Genomic DNA, 23,738 nt, shown 5'->3' on the forward strand with positions numbered 1-23,738 from the left:
CCAGTCCCTTGGAAAAGCTTTAGCTCCACTGTGTTTTCCGGTGTATGTGCTCAAAGCTATTTAAGTGCACATTTGTGAACCGCTTGTGTTACATGTGAAAACTGCATGTGCAGAAACTGAGAACTTGAGAAGTCACCTCAGGTCCTCGCATCACAAGAACAAAATCTGTACCTAGAGAATGAAGGGAAAAGCAGCCTGGCGGCAAATGAACGTGTGCTAACACACTGTGTACTGTACCGACAGGCAGATGAAAATGCTGAGTCTTTTTCACTGAATTGTGGCCTTGAAATGTAAGAAATTTGCAAACCTAAACACACTCATGGGGTATCATACATTCATGCCATCTTGGTCCACATACATTGCCTACAATGTATGAAGAGCTTAGTACGCGGTTTTCTTGGTAATTAATTTCTTAAGAAAATGCCTGAAGACAGAAGAAACCATTACACAATGCGATTATCATTTCAAGTGGAAAATGACAGTCAGATGAAAGCTTTCTTCACAAGTCTCTATCTCAGATTACTGGAAATCCATATACAACATCCAAATATCATAGAATCATAGAACGATTTGCGTCAGAAGGAACCTTAAAGATCATCCAGTTCCAAGCCCCCTGCCATGGGCAGGGACACCTCCCACTGGATCACACTGCCTCATGATTGTGAGGCTAAAAGCTTCACCCAACCTGGTCTTAAATATCCTGCGATGAACTGGATAAACCTCTGTGAGTACTTTTCTCCATGAGGTGCTTTGGGTGTTTAACTTTTAATATCTAAGCTTCTCTCTGAATTCTTGGAATTTTCAAAAAAAAGTTGACAGCACGTTAAAAATAAAACACTGCTTTATTTGCCAGATTTAGATCTTATTAAATGTACATATATAAGTTAGCAGAATGCAATGTTTAAAAAATTTATTCCAACATTAGTGTATCATATATATCAGCAACAAACAGACAAAAACACCACTCAGATTACACAACAGTACAAGTTAAAACAAGCAGTAAACATAGAACTGTAGGAAAGTCCATCTATTTTCAGTCCCTTCTGTTGTCTCAATCTGGTAGTATTACGTTAAAAAGTAAAAGCAAAAGAACAAAATCTTCTAGAAAAAAAAAAGTATAGTGTCTTACAGTAGCACTCTTATTTTGCAGTCATTTGCTTAGGACATACCACACTAAATCTTTCCAAGGTAAAAATCCTACCTAACTTTTAAATGGAAAAAAAGTAACATTCCTCGTTGTATTACATTTGAAAGGACAATTTTCTTTTTCTAATTAATTTTAATAAAGCAATCTCTTGTTGCTTAAATTACAGTAGTTCCAAAACAGAACTATCTTTGCTTTGGTTAAAGGACACTTTGAGATACTTGTATTAAACACATCAAGATCACATATTCCAACAGGAAGAACAAGCACATCCCCAAACCAACCTGTTCATTTTTCTTATTTTTGTCACTCTTCAGGAACACTTCAGGAAACATACATGTATGTGGACCATTATAGTCCTAATCATATCAACCTTTTGTTTATCAAAATACTGCTTAATGACACGTAAAGGCACACTACTATGTAAAGAGGTGTTAGACTAATTTTGTTATGTGATATTAGCTCTTAATATGACAACACATTCTCTTTTCAAGTTTATATATGAAGTAATGCTATGAAGTGTAATGATATATTTTTAAGATACCTATTTCAATAAACTGATCCCACATTTTTTTCAACTTTCTATTGTATGATACAACATATGCAAACCATTTGTATAGTATTAAAGTGATATCAAAAATTAAGTTTGAAAGGAGTAAGAAGTCAAAACATCAGTTCAAATTCAGGATCTGCATGTGGGGCTTCTGCATATCAATGCAGTATCCCAGACTGAAGTATTTTCCTGTTTTCCTCCACCTTGCTTTTAAAAAGCACTATTCATTCACATTACATTTATTTTACTGATATGTTTTCAAGTGTAGTATATTATGACACTTTATTACAGGACCTGAAGAAACTAACGTTCTGTAACCAAGAATAGTACATCGAATGCTTAATTTTCAAATCTGTTTTTAGCTTCAATCAGATTGTATAGTTTGCATAGAAATATAATTCTGCATCACGCCACCTTACTGTTTAAAGCAATTGTTTGCATTGCTAACAGTAACAAAACCGTGAAATCTAAACTAAGCAGTTAACAGTATTTGTGTAAGAAGCGGCAAAGTGCTTGCATTGTGTCACATACAAAATTACTGTGACTGGTACTCTTCTTTGGCTTATACATTAAGCAGCTGAGCTAATTTATTTATACATGCATTCCTCCAATAAACCTATTACTTCAAATATATTTGAATATTCATGAACATGGTCAGTTCATCATGAACATGAATTGCCAATATGCTTGATTTATCAAGCTAACAGAGAACAAAGCTGAATAAACTTACAGTAACGAGAAATGTACATCTGCTTGAACTCCTTGACTGGCAGCCAAACCATGTGATGTTCATTAGAGGTAGGCACTTCAATTTAAAATGTTTGCTAATAATGACAGTTCCATCCAAAACACGGATTTAAAACCGTTACAACATTAACGTCACTAGCCAAGTATTGCAACACGTAGGCTAGGTCTGCTAAACAAAGCATGGAAACCTTACATCGTGGATCTAGTAAACAGTACATCAGTTGGCTTATATGGAATACAAATCTAAATCTTTTTGTGCATACTTGCAAGGAAGTATAACTTTCAAAGTGCAAATGTAGTACAATTTCTAATCTCTCTAGCCAGTATACTTCAACACGAGAGAATTCAACCCTCTGGTGCTACGTTATCTTTGCAGTCTAGGTATGAACTGCTCTCCGCGAACAGTTCATGTAGCACTAGAACAGAAAGTGTGTCAAGGCAGGCCTGGTTGGCTAACACTGTACAGCTTCGTGTGCAGGTTCACGACATCATGATGCCTGCAAGCACACTTTGGAAATACGCATTTCCCTATAGTGATCCTCTTCACATCTTTTGCCAAATGCAAATAAACAAGGCACCAAGCATGGAAGTGTTGATATGTCTTAAATATACAGCAAAATCATAAAAATGCCTAACTGCCTCAAATTATAAAATGAGGGCATATTCATAAACAGCTGGTAGTTACTTTGCACAAGTAGTTATTATATATTTATAAACTTGATAACTTTGTAAAAAAGCCCCATGACAAAACAGAAAAAAAAATCCTTTTAAAAAGAGAACAAAACAAAAACAATGTGCCCCAACCTCCCCCAGCTCTTACATGTAAGGACAATAAAAACGTAAACATTGATTACTTAGCATGCTTAAAATCTTCTGAATACAAATCCATGTACAAACCATCCAGCTACATCAATTAGCCTGGCAGTCCAGCCCCCAATTCACTGCACTGCGTGTCATACTCCATAGCATGGAGTACAGACACGCAGCTTTAGCCCTCTGCCGGCATTCAGAGAATCCAAACGAAACGAAGGAGCAGCTTTGGCCAAAACTAATGTCAAACACCATCTTCCAATGGCAGTTTTTTAGACTGAAAAATAAATTAGCTCTATTTCTCCAAATTGTACACATCTTTTAAAAAAAACACTGTCACCAGATGACTCCACAATATCTGCATTTAAAGAGCAATTTCTTCAACAGACAGTACTTTTACAGAAATAAATCATAGGGTTGTTTTGTTTTCCTTCACTGGTACGTATCAACTGTGCCTATAAATAATTCCAAGTAGAATCATGCCAATGTATCTCAAAACCCCATTCCTTCCAGAAACAGTAGACAAGTTCAAAGCTGCAAACAAACATTTCATAAGACACTGGATACAAAAAAGCCCCAAACCCTAACTTTTGTATCAGGAGCGTTATTTAGACGATCATGTCATAAAAATATAACTCTCAGCATTTTCCACAGCAAGAGTTCTCTATAATATCCCTTTCATTCAGCTGGGATACAGCCTAGAACTTAGCACTTGGCAACAGGGGGAGGGCTTGGTGGTAACGAGCCCTTTAAGGGTAATGTTCCCTACTTTGGGAATCAAAATTCTAGGATTACAAGATTATACTTATTATTCAAAGTGGTGGGTAAATAGAAAACAGTGCTGAAGTCATACAGTTTAAGTAGATTTACTTAACCTAGAACGCTCAGTAAGACTTCTAAAAAAAAGTCTAAAATCTTCGGAGTGAAAGCAAAGGGTTGAAACCATCCTATAGCTTTCAGGACAATGCATACTGAGCAAATCACAGATAAAAGAGCTAAAATGAGCTAAATCCCAAACAGCTGTTTTTTCAGCTACATTTGTATAGTTAACTCCATTCTCCCTTCAGTGGCGATGTACTCCTTTTCTGTGGCTCGCTTATCACCTTGACACAGCCTCTCCTTCAGTTTTTCAAGTTCATACTCATGTAGGATCTTCTGTGTTAAATATTTCTCACGTTTTATTTTGGCTTTCACATCTGCTGGGACATCAGGAATCATCCATGCTACAAAGAATTTGACGATGAATACAACATGCTGAGAAAAAACAAACAAAAAACAAATTAATGTGTATCTGAGCTACGCACAAATATTAAAACACTTCGTTTTATGCAGAAACATTAATTCCAAAAGCCGTTTTCCCTTCAAAACTTGCAAGACAGGGACTTAATACTGAAGTGCTAGTTATCCACATTATTGATTTAGCTACTTTTAGCCGATTTACATCACTGCAAAATGCTTTCTGGACTTTGAATGTAGTGACCTCACATACAACACTTTAATGAAACCAGGAGGAGTGAAAGCGCTAGTCCTGCTGGTTCATGTTTCTTCCAGCTGCATAAAGACTTTTTTAATTCTGCTGTTGTCTTTCAATCACATCTTGCAGTCTCCTCGGCTGTTTTCACTATTCTAACTCTGATGTTAACTTCCTAAAGTCAAATCACCTAGTTACAGTAAACATTCGCAGCATGATTATTTGGTATTGCTTAGGGAAGAAGATATTTCATACTCTCAGCTGTTCTAGTTCTGTAATATTAGTAGCTAACTACAAAATCTGTAAGGTACCAATTTTGGAAGGAAATTTTGTAGGGAACATACCTCCATAATAATTATAAAGGCCAGTTTTGCAGCAAGAATGTGCCAAAAATGCATACTGTGTAAATATCTCCGCTCGTGATCTGGAGGGTATCGATAGTCTCTGTACCTGTTGGATAGCAAGACATGCAAAGGTCAAATGTCATATTCAGTCTGAGACAGACTACAAGCTCAGTGACACTTACCAGCAAATACAGCTGTCACTTAAGGAACCTTTTCATCTTGTTCTAAATGATCTGTTTCCTTTTGCAGAGAAAGGTTGCTGCTCAATTTGTTTCTATCTTATGTTTGCTTAAACACCTTCCTATTCACAGCAACAGAGTAGAGGTGAGGATGTGAGAGAAGTGAAATTGTGTACAGAGGTTACTTTTCTTTCAGGCAATGACCAAATACTACAAGACAGTGATAGAATGTATCACACAGTAAGGGACAAGTACTGAATAAATGTAACAGATATTGACAGATGATGGACTGGACAGAGGAAGGGCTTAATGGAAGGAGAGTCTTGAGCTCTACACTCACATGTATAAGTAGGATAAGGGCTCCTGGGGCTTTAAAGCTAAAACACCATACAATGTAGCTGCTGCTTAAAATGTTGGGGTTTTTTGTTTGTTCTGTTTTTTTTGCACATTGAATCAATACTTTTCTTTTACCATGGACTGCTCCGAAGTTTTTTCTCAAGCATTCTAGAACCTCTAATGCTTCTTCTAGTGAGAAAGGACTTTTTTTTTTTTTCTTTAATGAAAGCAGGATGACCCAGATCCTCAGTGATATCTAGCACAGTAATGACTGACCACACTTCATTTTCAGCTTTGAAATCTAAACCATCCTTACTGATATTTCCTTGTTCACTTAGAATCACAGAATCACTAGGTTGGAAAAGACCTTTGAGATCATCAAGCCCAACTCTACCTGTCCACTACTAAAATATACTCCTAAGCACTTCATTCACTTGTCTTTTAAACACCTCCCAGGATGGTGACCCAACCACCTCCCAGGGCAGCCTCTTCCAGTGCTCAACAACCCTTTTGGTTTAAGAAATTTTGACTAACGTCCAATCAGAACCTCCCCTAGTGCAGTTTGAGGCCATAATTAGACATTGCAGCCTAAAAACTTTTGAAAATATAGGCTGACGTTTGCAACCTTAGGGACATAAATCTCCTCTATTATTCAAAAATAAATAGTTTAATTAGGAAAACAAACAAACAAACTGAATTGCTCGTTAGTGATGAGACCCTATAAAGCACAAAAAGGTGGGTTTTTTCATTACTGGCATGATCTTTTACCATCTCAAGCACTGCCCTGTTAATAGCTTAAATACTACCTCTCACACTTCGGAATGAGAAGAATGACATAATTCAATTTCTAGTGGTCTCCTTAAATCTGCATTTACACTTTATGCTGTATTCTAAACAAAGTGATAGAATATTTATTATTACACCAACCTGCATATGACAAAGTTGTCTCGAACCATTTTAGGCTTGTTTCTATCCGGAAAATCTGAGATTAGAAACACCGACAAACTATTGTTTATATATCCAGACATAGGCGACTCTTCATTTTCTGAATAAGCATAGTAGTAAACTAAGCGAGGAATCATATCTGATGTGAAGGCAACAATAAAAGCCTGAAAAGCAAATTGGAAAAATAAATTAAAGAAGTAGCACACAAAATTGTAAGCAGATTCATAAAGCAGTTTTGGTACTGTGGCTCTGCGGCATAAGGCAGCATGTTTTAAGCAAGGGTGAGCATGATTAGGGCACTTCACCTTGGCAAAGATGATGACTGTGGCCTCTGCTGTGAGGACCAGCCCTCAGTGAATAAAATATGTGAACAGTCCTTATGAGAGGCACCAAATCCCAAATATTCCTTCACACCAAACTCTTCTATCTGTGATAACAGCACTCCTTAGTAAGAGGAGATGTGGTTTTGAATTCCTGTGAGAAAGGATGAACTTGACTCCAGTGTGAGATCACTTTATTAAAAGAAGGGGAGCTGTTTTCTCCCACTGTATTTAAAAAGGAAACAATGGCTACCAGTGCATTTTGCCAAGAAACTTGAAAGGCTTAAGATGCTCAGGTACCTTACTAATTAGGTGATACCTGCAAGTGAGTTTGTTGCCTAAGACACTTGCAGATCTGATACTGTTTACTATTCTATGTTAAAAAGACATGTCTTTTGCTCAGCATTGTATACTTAAGATGAAATATTAGAATAGCATTTAGTTTCCAGTGAACCTTTGTCCCCATGGGGGCATCTAGAAGCTGCTAAACGAGCGGAATTCCCACAGTATAGACCTCATAATGATAAAACAAAAATGTCATCTGACCAACTGAATTAGTCAACCTCTACTGTCCCCTATGGCGCCCCTCTGAGTAACCAGTGTGCATCATCTGACTAAGCTTCAGAATGGACTATGCCATTTCAAAACACTGGAAAACACAGACAAATGAATGCAAGATTATGGTCCAATGAAATGTGGATTGGGAGTTGCACATCATCAACAAATGACGCAAATGGTTTGACGGTATCTCCATAGGGTAGCATGTCACAAAGTGAACACTGTTGATAAGCATCAGTTGATTTTTAAATATGCAAATTCTGAGTACATAGAAGAATCAAAGTTGATTAGCACAGTTAACGTACTTACATTAGTGACAACCGATAAGATGGCCATTCCATTCAGGATTTCTTGCCAAACCCCTATGCTATGTGCTTTCGCAGCCACAGGTCTCCTGTACTGAGTGGTTAATTTCCAGGAGTCTACTCGAATCTCCAGGATATTATTCATCAGAGCAAGAAGGGGAGCCAGCGGAAAGGATGCCACGAAGAGAGTAATGAATCCAAACTGAATGACTGCAAGGGAGAAAAGGAAAGTGCCAAAATCTGCCCCTAGAAATTACCTTAAGGGTGACAATGAAACATTCACATTCCCACTGGCAGACAAATGGCAAACTTGTGCCAGGCTGCACGAGGAGTCATCTCCTGCTCTGGCTTGAGAAAAATGACAACTTGCCCCAGCCCCAAGACTTCTCTAGTCTCCTAGGGCTGCCGTTCGGCAGCACCAAAAGGAACGGGGCATTCAGATTCTGTCAATGATGCTGCCAGCAGTACTGGATATTAATTCTTTCATCGCATTGCAGGTCTCTCAGGAACGGAACTGTAGGGAATGTACTAATACATCAAATTTCTGAGTTATGAGACAGGAACAAAACAAAAATCAGACTAGTTTTTCTCTCCTGCAGTCTGTACAGAGCAAGCCCATTCTCCTTTTACTTATCAGCTACACTCTTCAATCAAAATGAGGAAATACTTTTGCTGTTATTACAACCTCACCTCCACCTATTGTTATTGCTTTAGTCAAAAAATTAATACTAATTCTGTGCGTACTAGTTCCATTGGGGAGTCTTTAACATTAGTTTAAGAATTACAAATAAAATACGTAAACAACCCCTTTAAGTCATTATTAAAATGAAATGTTTCTTGGTACAGATTGTGACAGTCCCCAGTGCAGAGCCAATACTGCCACTATGTTTTAAAGACAGGAAATAGAACATCTTGTCTGGTTTAGGCAGTGCATAAAAATAAATTCCCCTAGACCACTCATCAGCTCTTCCACCATGTCAGTGATCAGTTCTTCATCTTAGAACAAAATTCGTACTAGCTTAGAAGCCTCAGGACAATGCTGGAGCGAACTGTATCAGCACTGTAGGAAATATCTTTAGGTCTATGAAGTGGCAATAATGCAGTTGCAAAACTCTAGGCAATAATTACTTTTGTACAAATTAAACAACACAAGGGATCTCTTTTCAACAAATTTTGTTCTTCTAATAGACAATACTAATACTTCTTTAGTGTCTTCTACATTTAGTTTGGCTTCAATTTCTAGTTTTAGTTTCTCAGGTTTTGTGAAGTAATTTCATGTGCTGAACTGTTCATGTTAACTTTGAAAAATCCTGTTCTGCTACCCAAGCTCCCTCTGGTGGTTCTATCGGATTGTATCGAAGCACTAATCTGTGCAAACCTAAACCTGAACAGATTCTCTCTGATCCAGTTTGTAGATCTCATATCTGCAGTAGACACCTTTACAGGATATTTGGCACACATCCCATTCTTACCATTTAAACTGACATCAGCTGAGAATATGCTTGGGAACAAGAACAGAACAGACACAGAGACAGCTGGCTGCACCGAGAATAATGTTCACCATTCAAATGAGGGAAACAAACAGTCTTTGCAGTGTTTCTGTGAAATTCTCTGCAGTCTAACAAGCACAGACGGTTTTTTTTGTTTTTTTTTTTTTTTTTTAATTAGGCTGACCTATTTAACGATTTCCAGCAGCTGATAATCTACTGTTTACCAGATGAAAGTGGTGGCATCAATCCATAACAATTCATTGAGAAGCTATTTTTTTTGGAAGTGTCAGTACAAGATGTCTTGTCCTCAATTCCAAATGTGTATTTTTAAACTTACCCATTTCTAGATATTCATAGAACAAGCCTAGGGCTCCAAATGTCTGCAGATCATGGTCCTGCTCCCAGCGACTGTATAAATTTTCTGGATTATTTCTGGCTTTCCGGCGTCCCCACCAGTTACAAATCCAGCTGGATATACAGAAAAAGTTCCCAATGAGAGAAGCAGATCAAGTATCCCCTTCTCTTAGCAAGCTCCTTGTTGCAATATATGATACTATCACAAGCATGGCTTCCATAAAAAGAGACTAAAAGCCTCTGATAATTATACTTGTCAGTATTTGTGCTTAATTTACAGATTTTTTTCTTAGCTCTTCATATGGCAATCTTTGTTATCACTACTTCCAAGAATTTCCTCTGCCTATAACATGGGCATCTCAGAGTAAGAGAGAACTTACGGTACAATGGCTTCTTGGATATTTCCCCAGATCTGTTTGCCAGCCATGACTATGGTAAGCTGTGTCGTCAATTCTATCAAGCAGCCTGCAGGATCACACTAGCAGAGACAAATTGCGGGTTAATGGACATAAATAATGGACACTACCCAGACAAACCATATTCTACTATTGCATAAACAGAAGAAGAAATCTTAAAATTTGTTAGGAAAATATTTCATATTCACCTGGACTGCCAGCTAAGATCCCCTCCCAGGAAGGCTGTTACAGAAGGCCTTTCAATGCTCAATGTGCTTGATGAAACACACACCAAAACATAATGATCATTTAAATACCTGCCAGTATCTGGTCTCCACTGTTTGCTGAGAACACTAGTTTTGAACTTTTGGCTCCTAACTGAGGCTGTCTTAAGAGTTTAGCAGCCAGATCAGTACTAGGAGATACTCTCTCAGTAAATGCACTGTGTTACTTCATTGTGTTTTGCATGGTTTTTCCTCCACTATTGACACCCAAGCAATGCTTCACCTTAGATATTTTATTTCATCTCTTATTTCAACAGCATAATTAGTAATGAAATGAGGGGGGAAAAACAAAAGCTTAAAGATGTGCCACTTTCCAAATGGTTTCTCTGAAAATGTAGTGTGCCAAAAAGCCTATAAAGACACCCAAAAGCCAGAGACCATTTCCATTCATACTAGCTTTCTGCAATCTAGAGGATCACTTTTAAGACCTGTGATGATACCTGTATTTCAGGAGAACTAGGGCTAAAAAAAACCTTTAGATTTTTCCTCCTTGAGACTGTGAGCCACAGACTTTTACTGGTGCTGTCTCCTTGACTAGCAATGGCAGGAAGAATACTTAGAAGCCCTTCAACAGCTTCAGCATGGCCAGCTGAGCTCCAGCTCATTCCAGATCAAACCTGTAGCGGTCTATTTATGACTGCATAGGTTGGAAGAGATAAAGAGTTTAAACTAGTTTAAGATTATTATTATTGTTATTGTTATTATATCCACCAAGAAAGTCCTACCTCTTCATTTCGCCAGCTATTGAACATGTATGTGTAGGCACCTGGGTAACCAACAAACTTCCCTTTGAAGAAGGCCACGTAGAAGCAGGATGAATAGTAGTTGACAAACTGGAACAGAAACATTTTCATAGTGAGCCTGTTCTCGTATTCCATATGAGTTCTGGGAATCTCTGTGAAATGAGAACACAGTAATTTTATTTTCCTTTATTCCCTGTAAAAGGATAAAATGCACAAATATTCATCACTCACAGTACTCTTACATCCAAAAGAAAAAAAAGGCTGCCTACCACCAGCTGAGCAGATGGAGCTCCAGCTCTAAGACACCCTACCCTTAATTTACAATGCAGTGTTCTGCAGGCAAGTGAAATTCAATCCTGAACTACTTAAAAGCTTTGTTTTCCCCTTCTTTGTACTGTCCACTAGCACTTGCCCATCCCCAAATCTTACACTATTTTTAGGAGACTCAAGACCAAACTCGAACATTAACCACCAAGTTCTCCTAGACTGCAAAAGTTCCGCTGTTAACAATGTACATGATAATGTTTTTGCCCTTTGTGTACATTATAGTACTGATTTTTTCAGTATGCTGTATGTGTGTAATTTATATTGAAATCAGCAGAAACTGGATAGGTCTTGTGCTCTGAAAGACAAGACTCATTGCAGGGGAAAGAACAGAAAAGGATGCAAGTGTCTCGGTGGTACTGAACGTCACTAAGCCTTTGCTTAAGATTTTACTGCCTTCGTAATCGCGTTCTCTACTATGTTCACATTTTTAAAGGTAGCAGGAAGCCCTAAGCACATTATTGGTAGAAAGTGCTGTTAAATGATAACACATAACCAATTTGACCTCGGAGAAAGGGGAAGAAAATACATTACAAGCATTCAAGTCTCTCTAAATTGGTCAGGACCTGGCAGATGTGTTGAACTCACCTGCCCTATGGTGCAGTTATTTTATATCCAAATAACCTGATGTTTCTAAGCTTGACATATGTTTGCCTGACAGAGGGTGTTTACAGCGAACCTGACATCAGAGTGTGCTACAGAGCAGGCAGTTCTCAGCTGAGGTTGAAGGCCTAGGATGCAGCTCATTAAAATACACGTATTGGCAGTGAGCGGCTCAAAGATTGATGTCAGACATCCAAATGTCTAGAGTACCAGAGAAAGGCTGTACCTGCACCTCTGAAAACAAAATCTGGCCTAAACTTTTTAAGAAGTTCAAGAGGGAAGGGAGTTAGAACAAACACTTCTGACAGCTGCAGTCAACATTTCATACCCTAGACTCTAAGCCTGGGCTGAGCGCAGCTCTCACGGCTGCCAGAGGAGGGCAGCAGTCCCATAAAAGTAAACATTTATTTTCCTTCTGTAACTGAGAAGCACAGGTAGTGCTGACACTCAAGAAATTAATCCTCCAGACTTGCAAGCAGCAAAATAACATTGCTGAGCCTTCATGCTTATAATTCATGCCCTTCAAGAAGGAAAGATTAAAAAATGGTGATTTTCTGCTTTGTTTGGGTTGATTTGGGTTTTCTTTTCGCTAAGGGCAATTGGACTTATTACTTGTTATGTCTTTCTTTAGTCTAATTTGTCCAAGTGAAAGAAACACTTTCTGAGACCAAAGATGGTCCATAATAAACCAAAATAAACCAAATGCAATGCCCACAGGCACCTTTCAATTCTTGATTCCACTTGTAAGACTTCATAAAAAACAAATCACCAAACTGCGTTTGTGACAGCTGTACAAATTACAAACACCTCATGCTTTCAGCTTTCCCGCCCAGCTGAATATTCTGCAATTATTTCTTTCTACAAAGCACCTGCAGGGACTTGTTCATATAAATCATTAAAGGTAAACAAGGAGAAATATGCAAGAGGGGCTCTAGGGAAGCATATTTCCAGCATGTAAGCAATAGTCAAACCTAAAATCTGCTACAAAACCAATAGGTCTTTCTGGGCCTGCCCGCCTGCAGGCTCCTCCAGCTCTGGAGCAAGCCTCCTGCAGGTAATGCTACCAAGGGTTACAGCCACAATAACACATCTTGGGCCCAACTTCTCAACCGGCTCAATCTTTGCCTTCAACCCGTATTAACGCCAAATCTGTAAATCCATAGCTAAGGGAAACAGTGACATGAAAAAAAACCTGGAAAATATACTGTCCTATCCCATTCCCCAGCCTCCTACCTTTCCCCTCCAACACAAGAGACATGATTATTTAGTCTTCTTCTTGTAAAGATGGCTGTGAAAGCCGTGATCTATTTTTAGAAACAGATCTTCAGGATTTCTAATTGAAATACTGCTAAACCAACACAGTTTGATCTTGCTTTGGTGACACTAATGTAACACATAATATGTGTTCAGAACTACAATATGTTCAGAACTACAGTCGTCTCCGTAGTCTAGTTTGAATACAAGCAAACATTACACTAAAAGAAACCAGCTTACAGTAACTACTCAGCCACAGGGAAAAGATTCAGTACAGCCATGGATGCAACTGAGTCCTAGCTGCAAACTACAGACTAACATTCTAATGCTCCCACTGTGCCCGAGGTGAGAACAACTACATTGAGCACCTCTAGGTGGGTTCTACCTTTAGTGACTCCTCAGAAGTTTTGTCTTCAAGTACAGTTCTTACCCATATCAGTAATCCAGATAGCTATCCTCTCATATATGAAATTCAGTATCATGATGATGACAAAATTCAAGCAAGAGGCTGTAACTGATGTTGCAAGCTGTGGGGTCAGTAATCCTCTGATGGGCTGTAAAGTTTCAATGTTCTCCATGAGGCTGGCAAAGGCAGCATACACCGCAAGGCGATACACGATCACAGCTATCATGCTAGCTATAATCAGTGACACCTAAGAAAAGGACAGAGATTTACAATATACTTACAGCTCACTCTAGCTATACGCATGCAACTTTGGAAATAAGATGTTAACACAATATACACTATACATTTTAAATTTTATTCTTTACGATTATGAGTTCAGCTGCACTGAAATGGAAAGTACAGAGGCAAAATACTTTGTTATATTTTTTCCAAGGGCATGTAGTGATAGAAAAAAGGGTAATGGCTTTAAATGGAAAGAGGGTAGATTTAACTTGGATGCAAGCAATAAACCCTTCACTTTGAGGATGGTGAAGCACTGGAACAAGTTGCCCAGAGAAGTTGTGGCTGCCCCATCCCTGGACGTGTTCAAAGCCAGGCCGGATGGGGCTTTGAGCAACCTGATCCAGTAGGAGGTGTCCCTGTTCATGGCAAGGTTTGCAGCTGGATGATCTTTTATGTCCCTTCCAACCCAAACCATTCTGATTCTTTTAGATACATTAAATACAACACAATTATTTTGTTAACACAAGCAAACCAGGCAATCTAATACCAATATTAAAAAAAATAAATAGTGCAGAAGGATACAGACTCATAGAAATGGAGATGGAAAGGACAAATTAGATTGTATTGTCCACTCTGAAATTCACTCTGCAGATATTTCTACAGAGGAATATGAAGATATTTCACTGTAGTGAATACTTTTTCATTTACTACAGACCTTTTCAGTATGGTCTGCTAGCAGCACATAAGCCAGAGAAAGAGTTATTCCTGTGCTCAAATGTCCAATCAAAATATCAGTAAATGACAGATTTCCAGGTTATTTTTTTTTAGTCTGAGTTGAAGCGTATTTTGCATGACAGCAGGAAATCTGTGGGACAATAATAAAGGCATATGTTAGTATCCCGGTTGAAACCAGCATGTGTTAATGTCATTAGTGATGATTAGCAACAGTGATATTTGTTGAAATGATGATTCAAAAAGGTGCTCACCCAGAACAACACTGTAGTTCCCGAAATGCAGAACCGCACAGCCTGGCTAGTTAAAGGCAAATAAGGCTCCATCTCCTGAAACAGTCAAGCAAGCACAGCACTGTTCACAAATCCATAATCTTATTCTAACACCAAGCAGCACATAGAGCTCCTATCAGCTGCGTGGAGGTGCTCACATCCAAGGAAAACTATTCAGAATGCCCCTCTCTAAATGGGCAGATAACACAGTATTTTGAATGTGCTGGAAAGGGAAAATGGATCAGGACAGAAGTGGCTATAATGACTCTCTAAAAGCAAAGAGAGCATTGGAAAGAATGGTTAGACCTTTCAAAAAATCAATCAGTAGCTGAAGGAAAAAGATCACCTCCTTCATTAGATGGGCATGACAGAACTTTTATTGTAATGCAAGGTAAGCTGCCATACAGCTCCAAGTCCAAAATGGGACTGAATTTTAAATTCTTCATGTCAGAGTTTCTTAAAATGGTCATTTACTCAGATGTACCATGTTTTTTCAAACAGCGAGAGAGTCTTTCCTCCACTCCTTCAATTTACTCTTTCTTTAATCAAAGAAATGGAATGGCTACATTCATTAGTTGACAATCTCTGCTGCAGCATGAGGCAGCTTGGTCTTACCCAAGTGAGTATCCCCACATAGCACATGAACAATTTACCATGTTTGTGTAAAGTTCTCTTTTTCGCAACCAATTCTAATTCCTAAAATATCAGATGACAAGTCTTAAGAACGTATCATGTAAGAACTAATGCCAGTGGAAAAAGATTTAGAAAAAATAAACTGAATTTGATAAATCTTTGAGCAAGGCATGGTAGTACGTTTAAGTTCCTCTTCAACAAAGGGGCAGTGATCACTATAGGCGAGTGCAATATTAAGTATATTATCAATAAGTATATTGAAGGAGGAAATGCTTGTTTTGACAACAGATGATATTGAACCTATAAGATGGAGTTGGAAAGAGGTCATTTTCTGTTACAGAAAAGCCCCGAATGTGCCCAACACACTGGCATAATGTGGTATAATTACGCCAAATACAACGGCCAGAACTGAGCTACACATTTGTCCCTGAGACAAGAAAGCAGCAGCAGTCGTTCTACAAGCTTTGCTTGTTGATGGTGGTATTCTTCAGTAAATCAGCACACTCACACCAACGTGATTCTGTTTGAAATGTAATGTGCTATTCTCTCAGGAGAGATACACTGCCTGTATCTGCCTAAATATACTTACTGAACACAATTACCAATACTGTAGTCTCAAGTCACAACAAGTGTTTTGATGATGATAACAGTTAAAGGCACTATAAACAGAACTATAAAAATTGATGAGAAAAACATAAGAGCACAGATATCAGGTGACTTTGTATAGGCTTACAACATGTTATACCTATTTTGTATTAATAAATAATATGTATAATCTATACTAAGAACAAACGTTTTACATACTCTAAGCTATTCAACAAGTCTTCCACTTTGCAATAAAATGTAGGGAATAACGTGCAATGACAGAGTCTAAGTTTGAAGGGAATGCTTCATTATTTATGTAAATTAGGATTCTACTTTAGTTAGCAAAGCCATATTTTAGCTATGATCTACCTAGATAGTATAGCACCATGAGCAAATGAGGTGTTAATTAAAGCCTCAAGATGGGCAATTTCTGTTTCAGTGCACCTATAATTTGAATCATGGCCAGGAATAATGAAGAAATAATTTTCTGAGCAAAGCAAAACTAGCCTTGGGATGCAAAAAACTCAGTGACCTGTATCCATATTACCTTATCAGTCTGCAGAATTAACTTATTTGAAATCGCTGTCCTTTCACATGTTCAGTATTGCACATTAATTAATGAAAGGAAATTACAGTACAGCCTGGCTAACCTGCATGGTTTGCTACGACTGGATATTGATAAGGACCACTGCTAAACCCTGCTGCACAAAAGCTTCTGAAAATTCACCAAGGTAATATACTGATGTGTTGTAAAATAAAGGATTGTACAGTCACTGAATTTTTATGGTAATTGTTGATGCATATTTAGAAAGCACAGAACAGTGCAGTATCTCAATCTGAGATAAGAAAATTATATTATGGTCCAGTTTCTGTTTCCAAAACAGAAGTCCAAATAAACCATCCTACCTAAGAGATCTGCGTGAATTTACAGAGAACAGTCTTCTCCTTCAGGACAGTTATACAAATGCATCTCACCCCTGTTATCTTTGGCTGCAATCTGCAGTGGCTGGTTTACCTCTCCAGACTACAGGCTTTGGTCCGTGCCATCTGTAAGCACTGCCTACAAGTCAGCCCATCAATTCCTCATCCTCAGGATTGCCATCTGCTGCAGCTGTTACTTCAGAGCACCTAAGGGCCAGAAACTGCCTGTGTGATTTCCCTTTGCTCTTTCCTCTATAACTGCAGCATAATCACAGCGTTTCAGCTGGTTTTGGTCACAGTGCAGCTATTTAAGAAAGTGGAGATTTTGAGCTTAAGCAGACACAGGGATGCGAACTAGTAAATAACGCAAAATAGGCATCTGTTTTCAATTAGCTGAACTAGGTAGCCAAAAATTGATTTCCCTGAAACTGTTTTCCTGAGCATGCAGAAATCAATACCTCAGCAGATCTACACTCAAAATCATAGTCCATGGTTATCAAAGATCTCTCTGTAACTTGTACAGTGTAAGGTATAGGTATAAGAAGAACAGCTTTAATGTTGCATATACAGAAGAAGGAGAGGCAGAAAAACACTGTCATGAGAAATTAGATTAGGTTATATATATCCTAATAATTAAGGAGACAATCCCCCAAAGACAGAGCTACTGTCCATATAACAATGATTCTCCCCATGTTCTGGCTAAGATTCTACTCCATTTTTGAAGACTGTGTTATCTAGGAAGAGGAAGGGTGATTTAAAAATACATCAAACTGAGGTAGTAGATTTTTTATTGGAATGCAACCATCTGATCCTTAAATTCGTCAAATAATACCTACCTAAATTAAATTTAAATGAAGACAATTAACATTTAGCAAGTATTTACAGAGACCATTTAACAGAGTTAAATAGTGTGGTTAATTGTATCTCAATTAGATTTGAGACAAAGGGCTTCAGCAACTTTCGTCTCTCTAGCATTCCCCGAACAACGGGTTTGTATGTCAGAAGCAAAAACTACAGCTAGTCACACTTCTGTATCTTTAGCCTTTGTATTCCTGTTTTAATGTATTGGTTTCCTGTGGAAATTAAAATCAGAACAGGATACCTAATGAAAGTTAGGCACACACTCCAAAAGTTAGGCAAAACCCCTACCTTCTCATTTATCCTGTGTCAAAAGCCGAGATAACAAGATTTCTGCAGCAAGAGCCATGGTCTAAGAGACAGGGCATGCTTGGCATGTGCAAGAGGAAACTGAAATGTTGATAGCCCTAACTCACTGTAAGACTGGAAAGTAGGACAGCCACACCACACAGGCCCTGCACCACGGAAAAAAGACCCTTAGAAGACAGGGCTATCGACTCCAGAACTTAGTGACACTAATAGACCCATGCTGCTTTCAGCAGCTAAAGCGTTTATATCTAACACTGGTCAAACAAAAAGTGCAAAAATCTTCGCACTCATCAACTGGATGTCTTAAGCAAGAAAACAAGGTACCAAATTCTGCTTTGCTATTTGATGCAATCTATTGTGTTTAGTGAGGTCGTGGTTGGCATCATGTTCTACATATGTTCTACATCATGTTCTACAGCCAAACTCACTGTTCTGTGGAGATGTAATAGCTGAGGGCCTGCCCTGCTCCAATACAAATGTGGCATTGCTTTTGTGTGTCACATAAATCTTTACCTAACAATGACATACAGACTTGCTCCTGAGGCAGAACTTGCACATTATCAAAGTATCTTTCAGCACACAACTGGAATTGCATGCAGGTAAACCCAGCAGGCTCATTACCTGAGTTACAGGATTCTTCTTCTTTTGGGTACATTTTGCTTCATACTCAGGCCTCAGCTGGAGTTGCTGCTGTTCCTCTTCAAAATCAACCAAATCCCACTCATACTTCAGTCTAGCTTGCCGCCTCTTCCAAAACTCCAAGAAAAGAGTAACTGCAATTTGTACATGTTAAAACATAGTTAAAGGAGAAATGAACTAGTTGATGAACAAAGTTAAATTTGTTTCTGTGCTGTCTCCTGTTCTGTGATCTGCTTTTTACCCTCACAATGTGACCCATCTATTTTTATTGACTACCTATTAAAGTTCACAGCTAAGGCCATAATATGGATTAAGTAATTTATTAGCTAATTGAATTCCAGAAGTGGATGACAAGGAAGATGCCAAGACAGGATATTGGTATTTCTGTGGTTATGGCAATCACATTCAGTTACAGTTTAACCACTTTTCACATGCACATAGCAACACAGAATTAACAAAGGATTGTGATAATTCAACTAATTGCTTATGTGTACACCTTTTAGTCATGAACAACTATTAGAAATTAGCAGAACTATTTTCAAGTAGTATGTTCAAATATTTTAGTTGCTCTTTGATGATTATTTGGTATCATGGTCATTTTGAAGACGATGAATGTCTGCTGCTTCTCATATGATCAAGAGCGAGGTTGGCTTAGAAAATTTTAAGACACTAGAGGGAACTGATTTCATATATAAAATAAACAATTATAAAAGTTATAATACTATATAACATTTTACAAGCCCTCTATAAACCACTTTAAAGTGTAAACCTTTAGTAATCTGATTGTTCTTATTTGAATTGGAGAGGCTTTATGGTTTACACAAACACAGGAAAACTTATCTTCTGCAGTTCTAAAATCTTTCGCTGGTACTTCCTGAATGACTAATCCATCTCACTAAAATACTAGAGCTTAAAATCAAGAAAAAGTTTAGGATAACAGTCATGCAGCATTATCTTATTAAAATATTTTTGAGAATTCTCTATGAAAATGTTTGTGGCCAGATCCTTTGATAACAAATACACAGATTTTTCTATCAATACACAGATCTTTCATGTTAATGAAATATCTATATTCAAATTGAAGGTTTAATTATGATATTTCATATAAACAGTTTGAAACAGGAGACAAAGCATTTAAAGAAATGAGCGATAACTACACTATCATGCATCTATAAACCCTTACAGAGTTTAAGAAAAGAACATGTATTCAAGACAATACCATCTTAAAGTCTGAACAAGCATCACTTGGTGTGAAATCATGCCTGTAGACAAGAGTCAGTAAATCCATCTATTCCTGCATCACCAAAACATACTACAATGTAAGAACTTCACTGCAGTAGAAGCCAACTAATTTTCATCCTAAAAATGCTAATAAAGTGGCAGTGCTGTACAACTACCCAGTGAAAGGACACAAAAGCTCTCTACGCCTTCATTGGCTACTGATAACTTGCAGTGCTAAGTAGAGATGTCTCTCACGAGGACTGCATAAGGCTGCAATCTATCTTAGGTTCCTAAGGGAAGAAACAAATAAAGATAGAGAATACAATGCTTACGATATCCTAGAAACCTGCTAGATTTTGCATGGTTTTGGTTAAGCCCTACTCCTCTGTAGCTTTAAATTATTTTTATTCTTTCACCTTGTTTGCATCAGAGGCAGGATATTAAAGCAAAGCCATTATTCCCCTTCTTCCCACCTCGAGTGTTGCTTAGCAGTTTTGCAAAGATCTCCTTATTGCTTGACATAAAACTTATGAAATTTACTCACCCCATATGCCCATGAAAATGGCAAAAAAAACAGTTGCCACGTTGTCAAACAAATGTGAATACTGCAACAGAATAGACAGGAACAGGTCAATACCGAAACAGTTTTCAGTATTAATAACAATGATGTGGCTGGAGAACCAAATACAGACCTGTGAGGACTCGCAGGTGGTGTTTAGCCTCCAGTAGTCACAATCTCGGTCACAAAGAGGACACATGATGATCTCTCCTCCAATTGCAGGATCACAGATTTCTTTGCTGAGGAGAAAACCATTGTACAGTATCTGTTTTCATAACGTCTTAGGAGCTGCTATAATAAGTTTATTTTTTTAAAAAAAAAAATTAAGAGCTTCCTTGTTCAAAGTTCAACATTCATAGCTTAACAGAGAAGACACTAAGTCTTGTCACATTCACTGGTGTTAATCTGTAGTCAGTGAGGTTAAACTAATGTAGCAGCTACCACAAGAAGGAGAACTAGCAATTCACTTGGTCCGGGCTTTCTGATTCTATCAGTAATAAATCATAAGCCTGCAAGGAGCTGCGCTGCATATGCCCGGCTTTCAGATGAGATATAAACCATGTTATTTCTCCTCAGGTTATTAATGCGCTCATAATACCTTTTCTAATAGCAGATGTATTAATTCAGCTTTGCTGTCTACTGTAGAATTTGCTACTTTAATCTAGCTACTACAGTGGGCAAAGTTTAAAATCCTATGGCAGTCCTGCAGTAACCAGAGAAATCTGAACATGTATAGCAGTGTTTCCAGGTGAATTCCGAATGCAGCTAAAATTTAAGTCCCATAATGACATCATTCAATAGAATGGCTGAGAATTTTAACCTTTTATACCTAAAGCTAAATATATTCTGGAAGACTTCTTATAAGAAAGAATGAAAAATTAAATGTCAACCTTTTTTCCTCTCCCCACTCCAACCTCCCCAAATCCCTGAATATAATAAATCTTGGGATCCTTGAAGAAACAAATACAATGCTTATTTTAAAGAAAGTAAACTCTGATTTCCGAGATACTGGATCCCTCTTTGACAGGAGAACACTGCTGATCTGTACTGCACTCACGCTTTTGGTAGCTAGTGCACATGATGACCTAAACAAAAAGGTCAACAAACTACTCTGCGAGACAGATTAGAATAGAAAAGACTAGGTAACAATAAACAATTGAAACAAACAATTTTGAGAGGTATCAGTGGTACTCTTAGGACTTTATGTATCACGGGTATTCCAATATAGAAAGCTACTGCCAAAAGGCAATAAAATGCTTTTCATCTACAAATTGAGTCTTACTAATTAATAGTCAGAAGTTCTGCATTAGCTGTCCACCACCATTTCTGTCAATAAAGACAGCTGAAGAATAAATTTGTGTGCTCTGACAAGCTTTAAAAGCTTGTTACCTGGTTTTGTGCAAGAACAAAATTTTCACATCGCTTAGCTTTCCCCAGAAGATTTTCAACATTACACTCACCTGCTCATATTTTCATCCATTGTAAACAAGCCATAAAGAAAACAGATTAAGCCAACAACTGCTGCAAGGAATAACATCTCAGTGTAAAATCCTAGCCAGGCAAAATAGATTCCAATTTTCTCACCATAGTACTTCCTGAATGCAAAAAAAGAAGGAATTAATAGGAATACAAAACAAAGTTTAAGACTGCAATAGAGAAAAGTGGCCAGAGTCAAAACAAAACAGCTGGCAAAATTCTCATTTAACAGAATAGTAAATGCACTGATGTACACTGGAAGGTGAGATTTGAAGGTAGCTGTGAAAACTAAGCAAGCTGAATGAACAAAATATATGGCCTCTTTTGACCCTTTTTTCCTCTCAGTAGAAGTTCCAGCTTTAAAAATCACTCTGTCCCCTTCCCACAGCATAATGTAAATGAAGATCTACTTCTTCAATTTTCCAAGGAATTATACAAATGAAATGGGCACAACAGTTCTGATCCCACAGTTATTCACAGAATGACAGAAATACACAGCCTAATTCACAGAATTACAACCCGCTGTGTTACAATAGGGCAACTGTAACTCGTGAATAAAGTAATGGTTTTGTTATGTCATATGGCCTGAATCAAAGAAATCTTGGATAAGGTTAGTTCAAATTTGGGTTTAGTACTGCATTAGGAGTCAAGCTTCAGGAACTGATCTTATCAGTCTCTGATAAAAGCCTCTATTGACATTTCAAAAAAAATCAAATCAGTCTTTAAAAATTGTGGCAGATATTGGTAAAAAAAATGCCACTGTGTTCCTCTACAGCCAAACTGTCTGTCATATACCTGACCCCAGGAGCTCTGGCTAGATTGAAAGTGGCTTGATATGAGGTAAAACATTTGTCCCTTTGCTAGTAAAAACCTGTGTTGCGCCCTCCAAGGACACAGTGCCCAATTAAGTATCTGATTTTCATCAGATCTTAAAAGTAGTAAAAATTTTCCAGCATGATCAAGCCAGAAATGAATGGGCACTCGTATTACAGTGAAAACTAAGTAAAAATAATAAAACACAGGCAGTATTTTACCTGATGAGGTCCAAAGGCTGTTCTTTGTAGAACCGCAAGAAACGGGCCCACTCCATATACAGTGTGTATCTCTCATTGTCACAGTTCGGATCATTGGCTTTTTTCCAGTACTGGCACTGTAAGCAAATCAAAGTAAAGGAAAACACCTCAATAACAGATTCAAATAGTACATTGAAATAAATGAACATCAATGACGATGACAACACACCCCTCTTAAGATTATGCCAATTAAACTAATTTGAATCTAAACTTAGCACTCTACTTCACCACTTTATTTAAATAGAACTCTTTTTACGTATGCAATGTTTTAAGATAATAAACACTTCCAGAAAACATTTATCCATCTCTGACATTCAATCAATTCTACTATAACCACATTATGTTACGTGGCACCAGTGTTGTGCTGCTTTGACATACTCATCTGCACTGGCAGATTACTGCACGGAATGGTTTGTTCCTTTATACTGGGGTGCAGCACGTGCTATTGCAGAAGTTGCATTGCAGAAGTTCACGCTTCCTTAAAGAAGAAAACCACCACTTTACTCCAGCTTCATTAAAAATAATGCAAATTTAAATCCCGTTCTGTACTTTTGAATCACGCTCTCATTGCCCAATAAAAAAGCCCAGACATGTAAACTACAGAATATAAATTAAAGGTGTTTCCTGCCTTCAACCATCGCACTGTAACATACTCTGTGCTGTGGTTTGTCAG

The 23,738-nt window shown here is 37.9% G+C and overlaps 1 protein-coding gene across 7 annotated transcripts in view; it reads right to left on the minus strand.

Moving 5' to 3' along the window:
- Nucleotides 1–823: 823 nt before the first annotated feature.
- Nucleotides 824–23,738, minus strand: part of ANO5 (anoctamin 5) — a 59,418-nt gene continuing 36,503 nt past the window's right edge. For all 7 annotated transcript variants that reach the window (XM_054067848.1, XM_054067847.1, XM_054067849.1 and 4 more), the window contains 14 exons: nt 23,027–23,142; nt 21,977–22,111; nt 20,650–20,755; nt 20,502–20,562; nt 18,719–18,870; nt 14,774–14,848; nt 13,590–13,812; nt 10,961–11,130; nt 9,937–10,034; nt 9,540–9,670; nt 7,717–7,922; nt 6,512–6,693; nt 5,070–5,175; nt 824–4,508 (listed from right to left, as the gene is read on the minus strand). In XM_054067848.1, coding sequence (XP_053923823.1) covers nt 4,287–4,508; nt 5,070–5,175; nt 6,512–6,693; nt 7,717–7,922; nt 9,540–9,670; nt 9,937–10,034; nt 10,961–11,130; nt 13,590–13,812; nt 14,774–14,848; nt 18,719–18,870; nt 20,502–20,562; nt 20,650–20,755; nt 21,977–22,111; nt 23,027–23,142 — 1,983 coding nt within the window. In that variant the 3' untranslated portion in view covers nt 824–4,286. The remainder of the gene's footprint in view (nt 4,509–5,069; nt 5,176–6,511; nt 6,694–7,716; nt 7,923–9,539; nt 9,671–9,936; nt 10,035–10,960; nt 11,131–13,589; nt 13,813–14,773; nt 14,849–18,718; nt 18,871–20,501; nt 20,563–20,649; nt 20,756–21,976; nt 22,112–23,026; nt 23,143–23,738) is intronic.

Source organism: Cuculus canorus, chromosome 5 (assembly GCF_017976375.1).
Source record: "Cuculus canorus isolate bCucCan1 chromosome 5, bCucCan1.pri, whole genome shotgun sequence".
In the NCBI taxonomy this organism is placed as follows: Eukaryota; Metazoa; Chordata; class Aves; order Cuculiformes; family Cuculidae; genus Cuculus; species Cuculus canorus.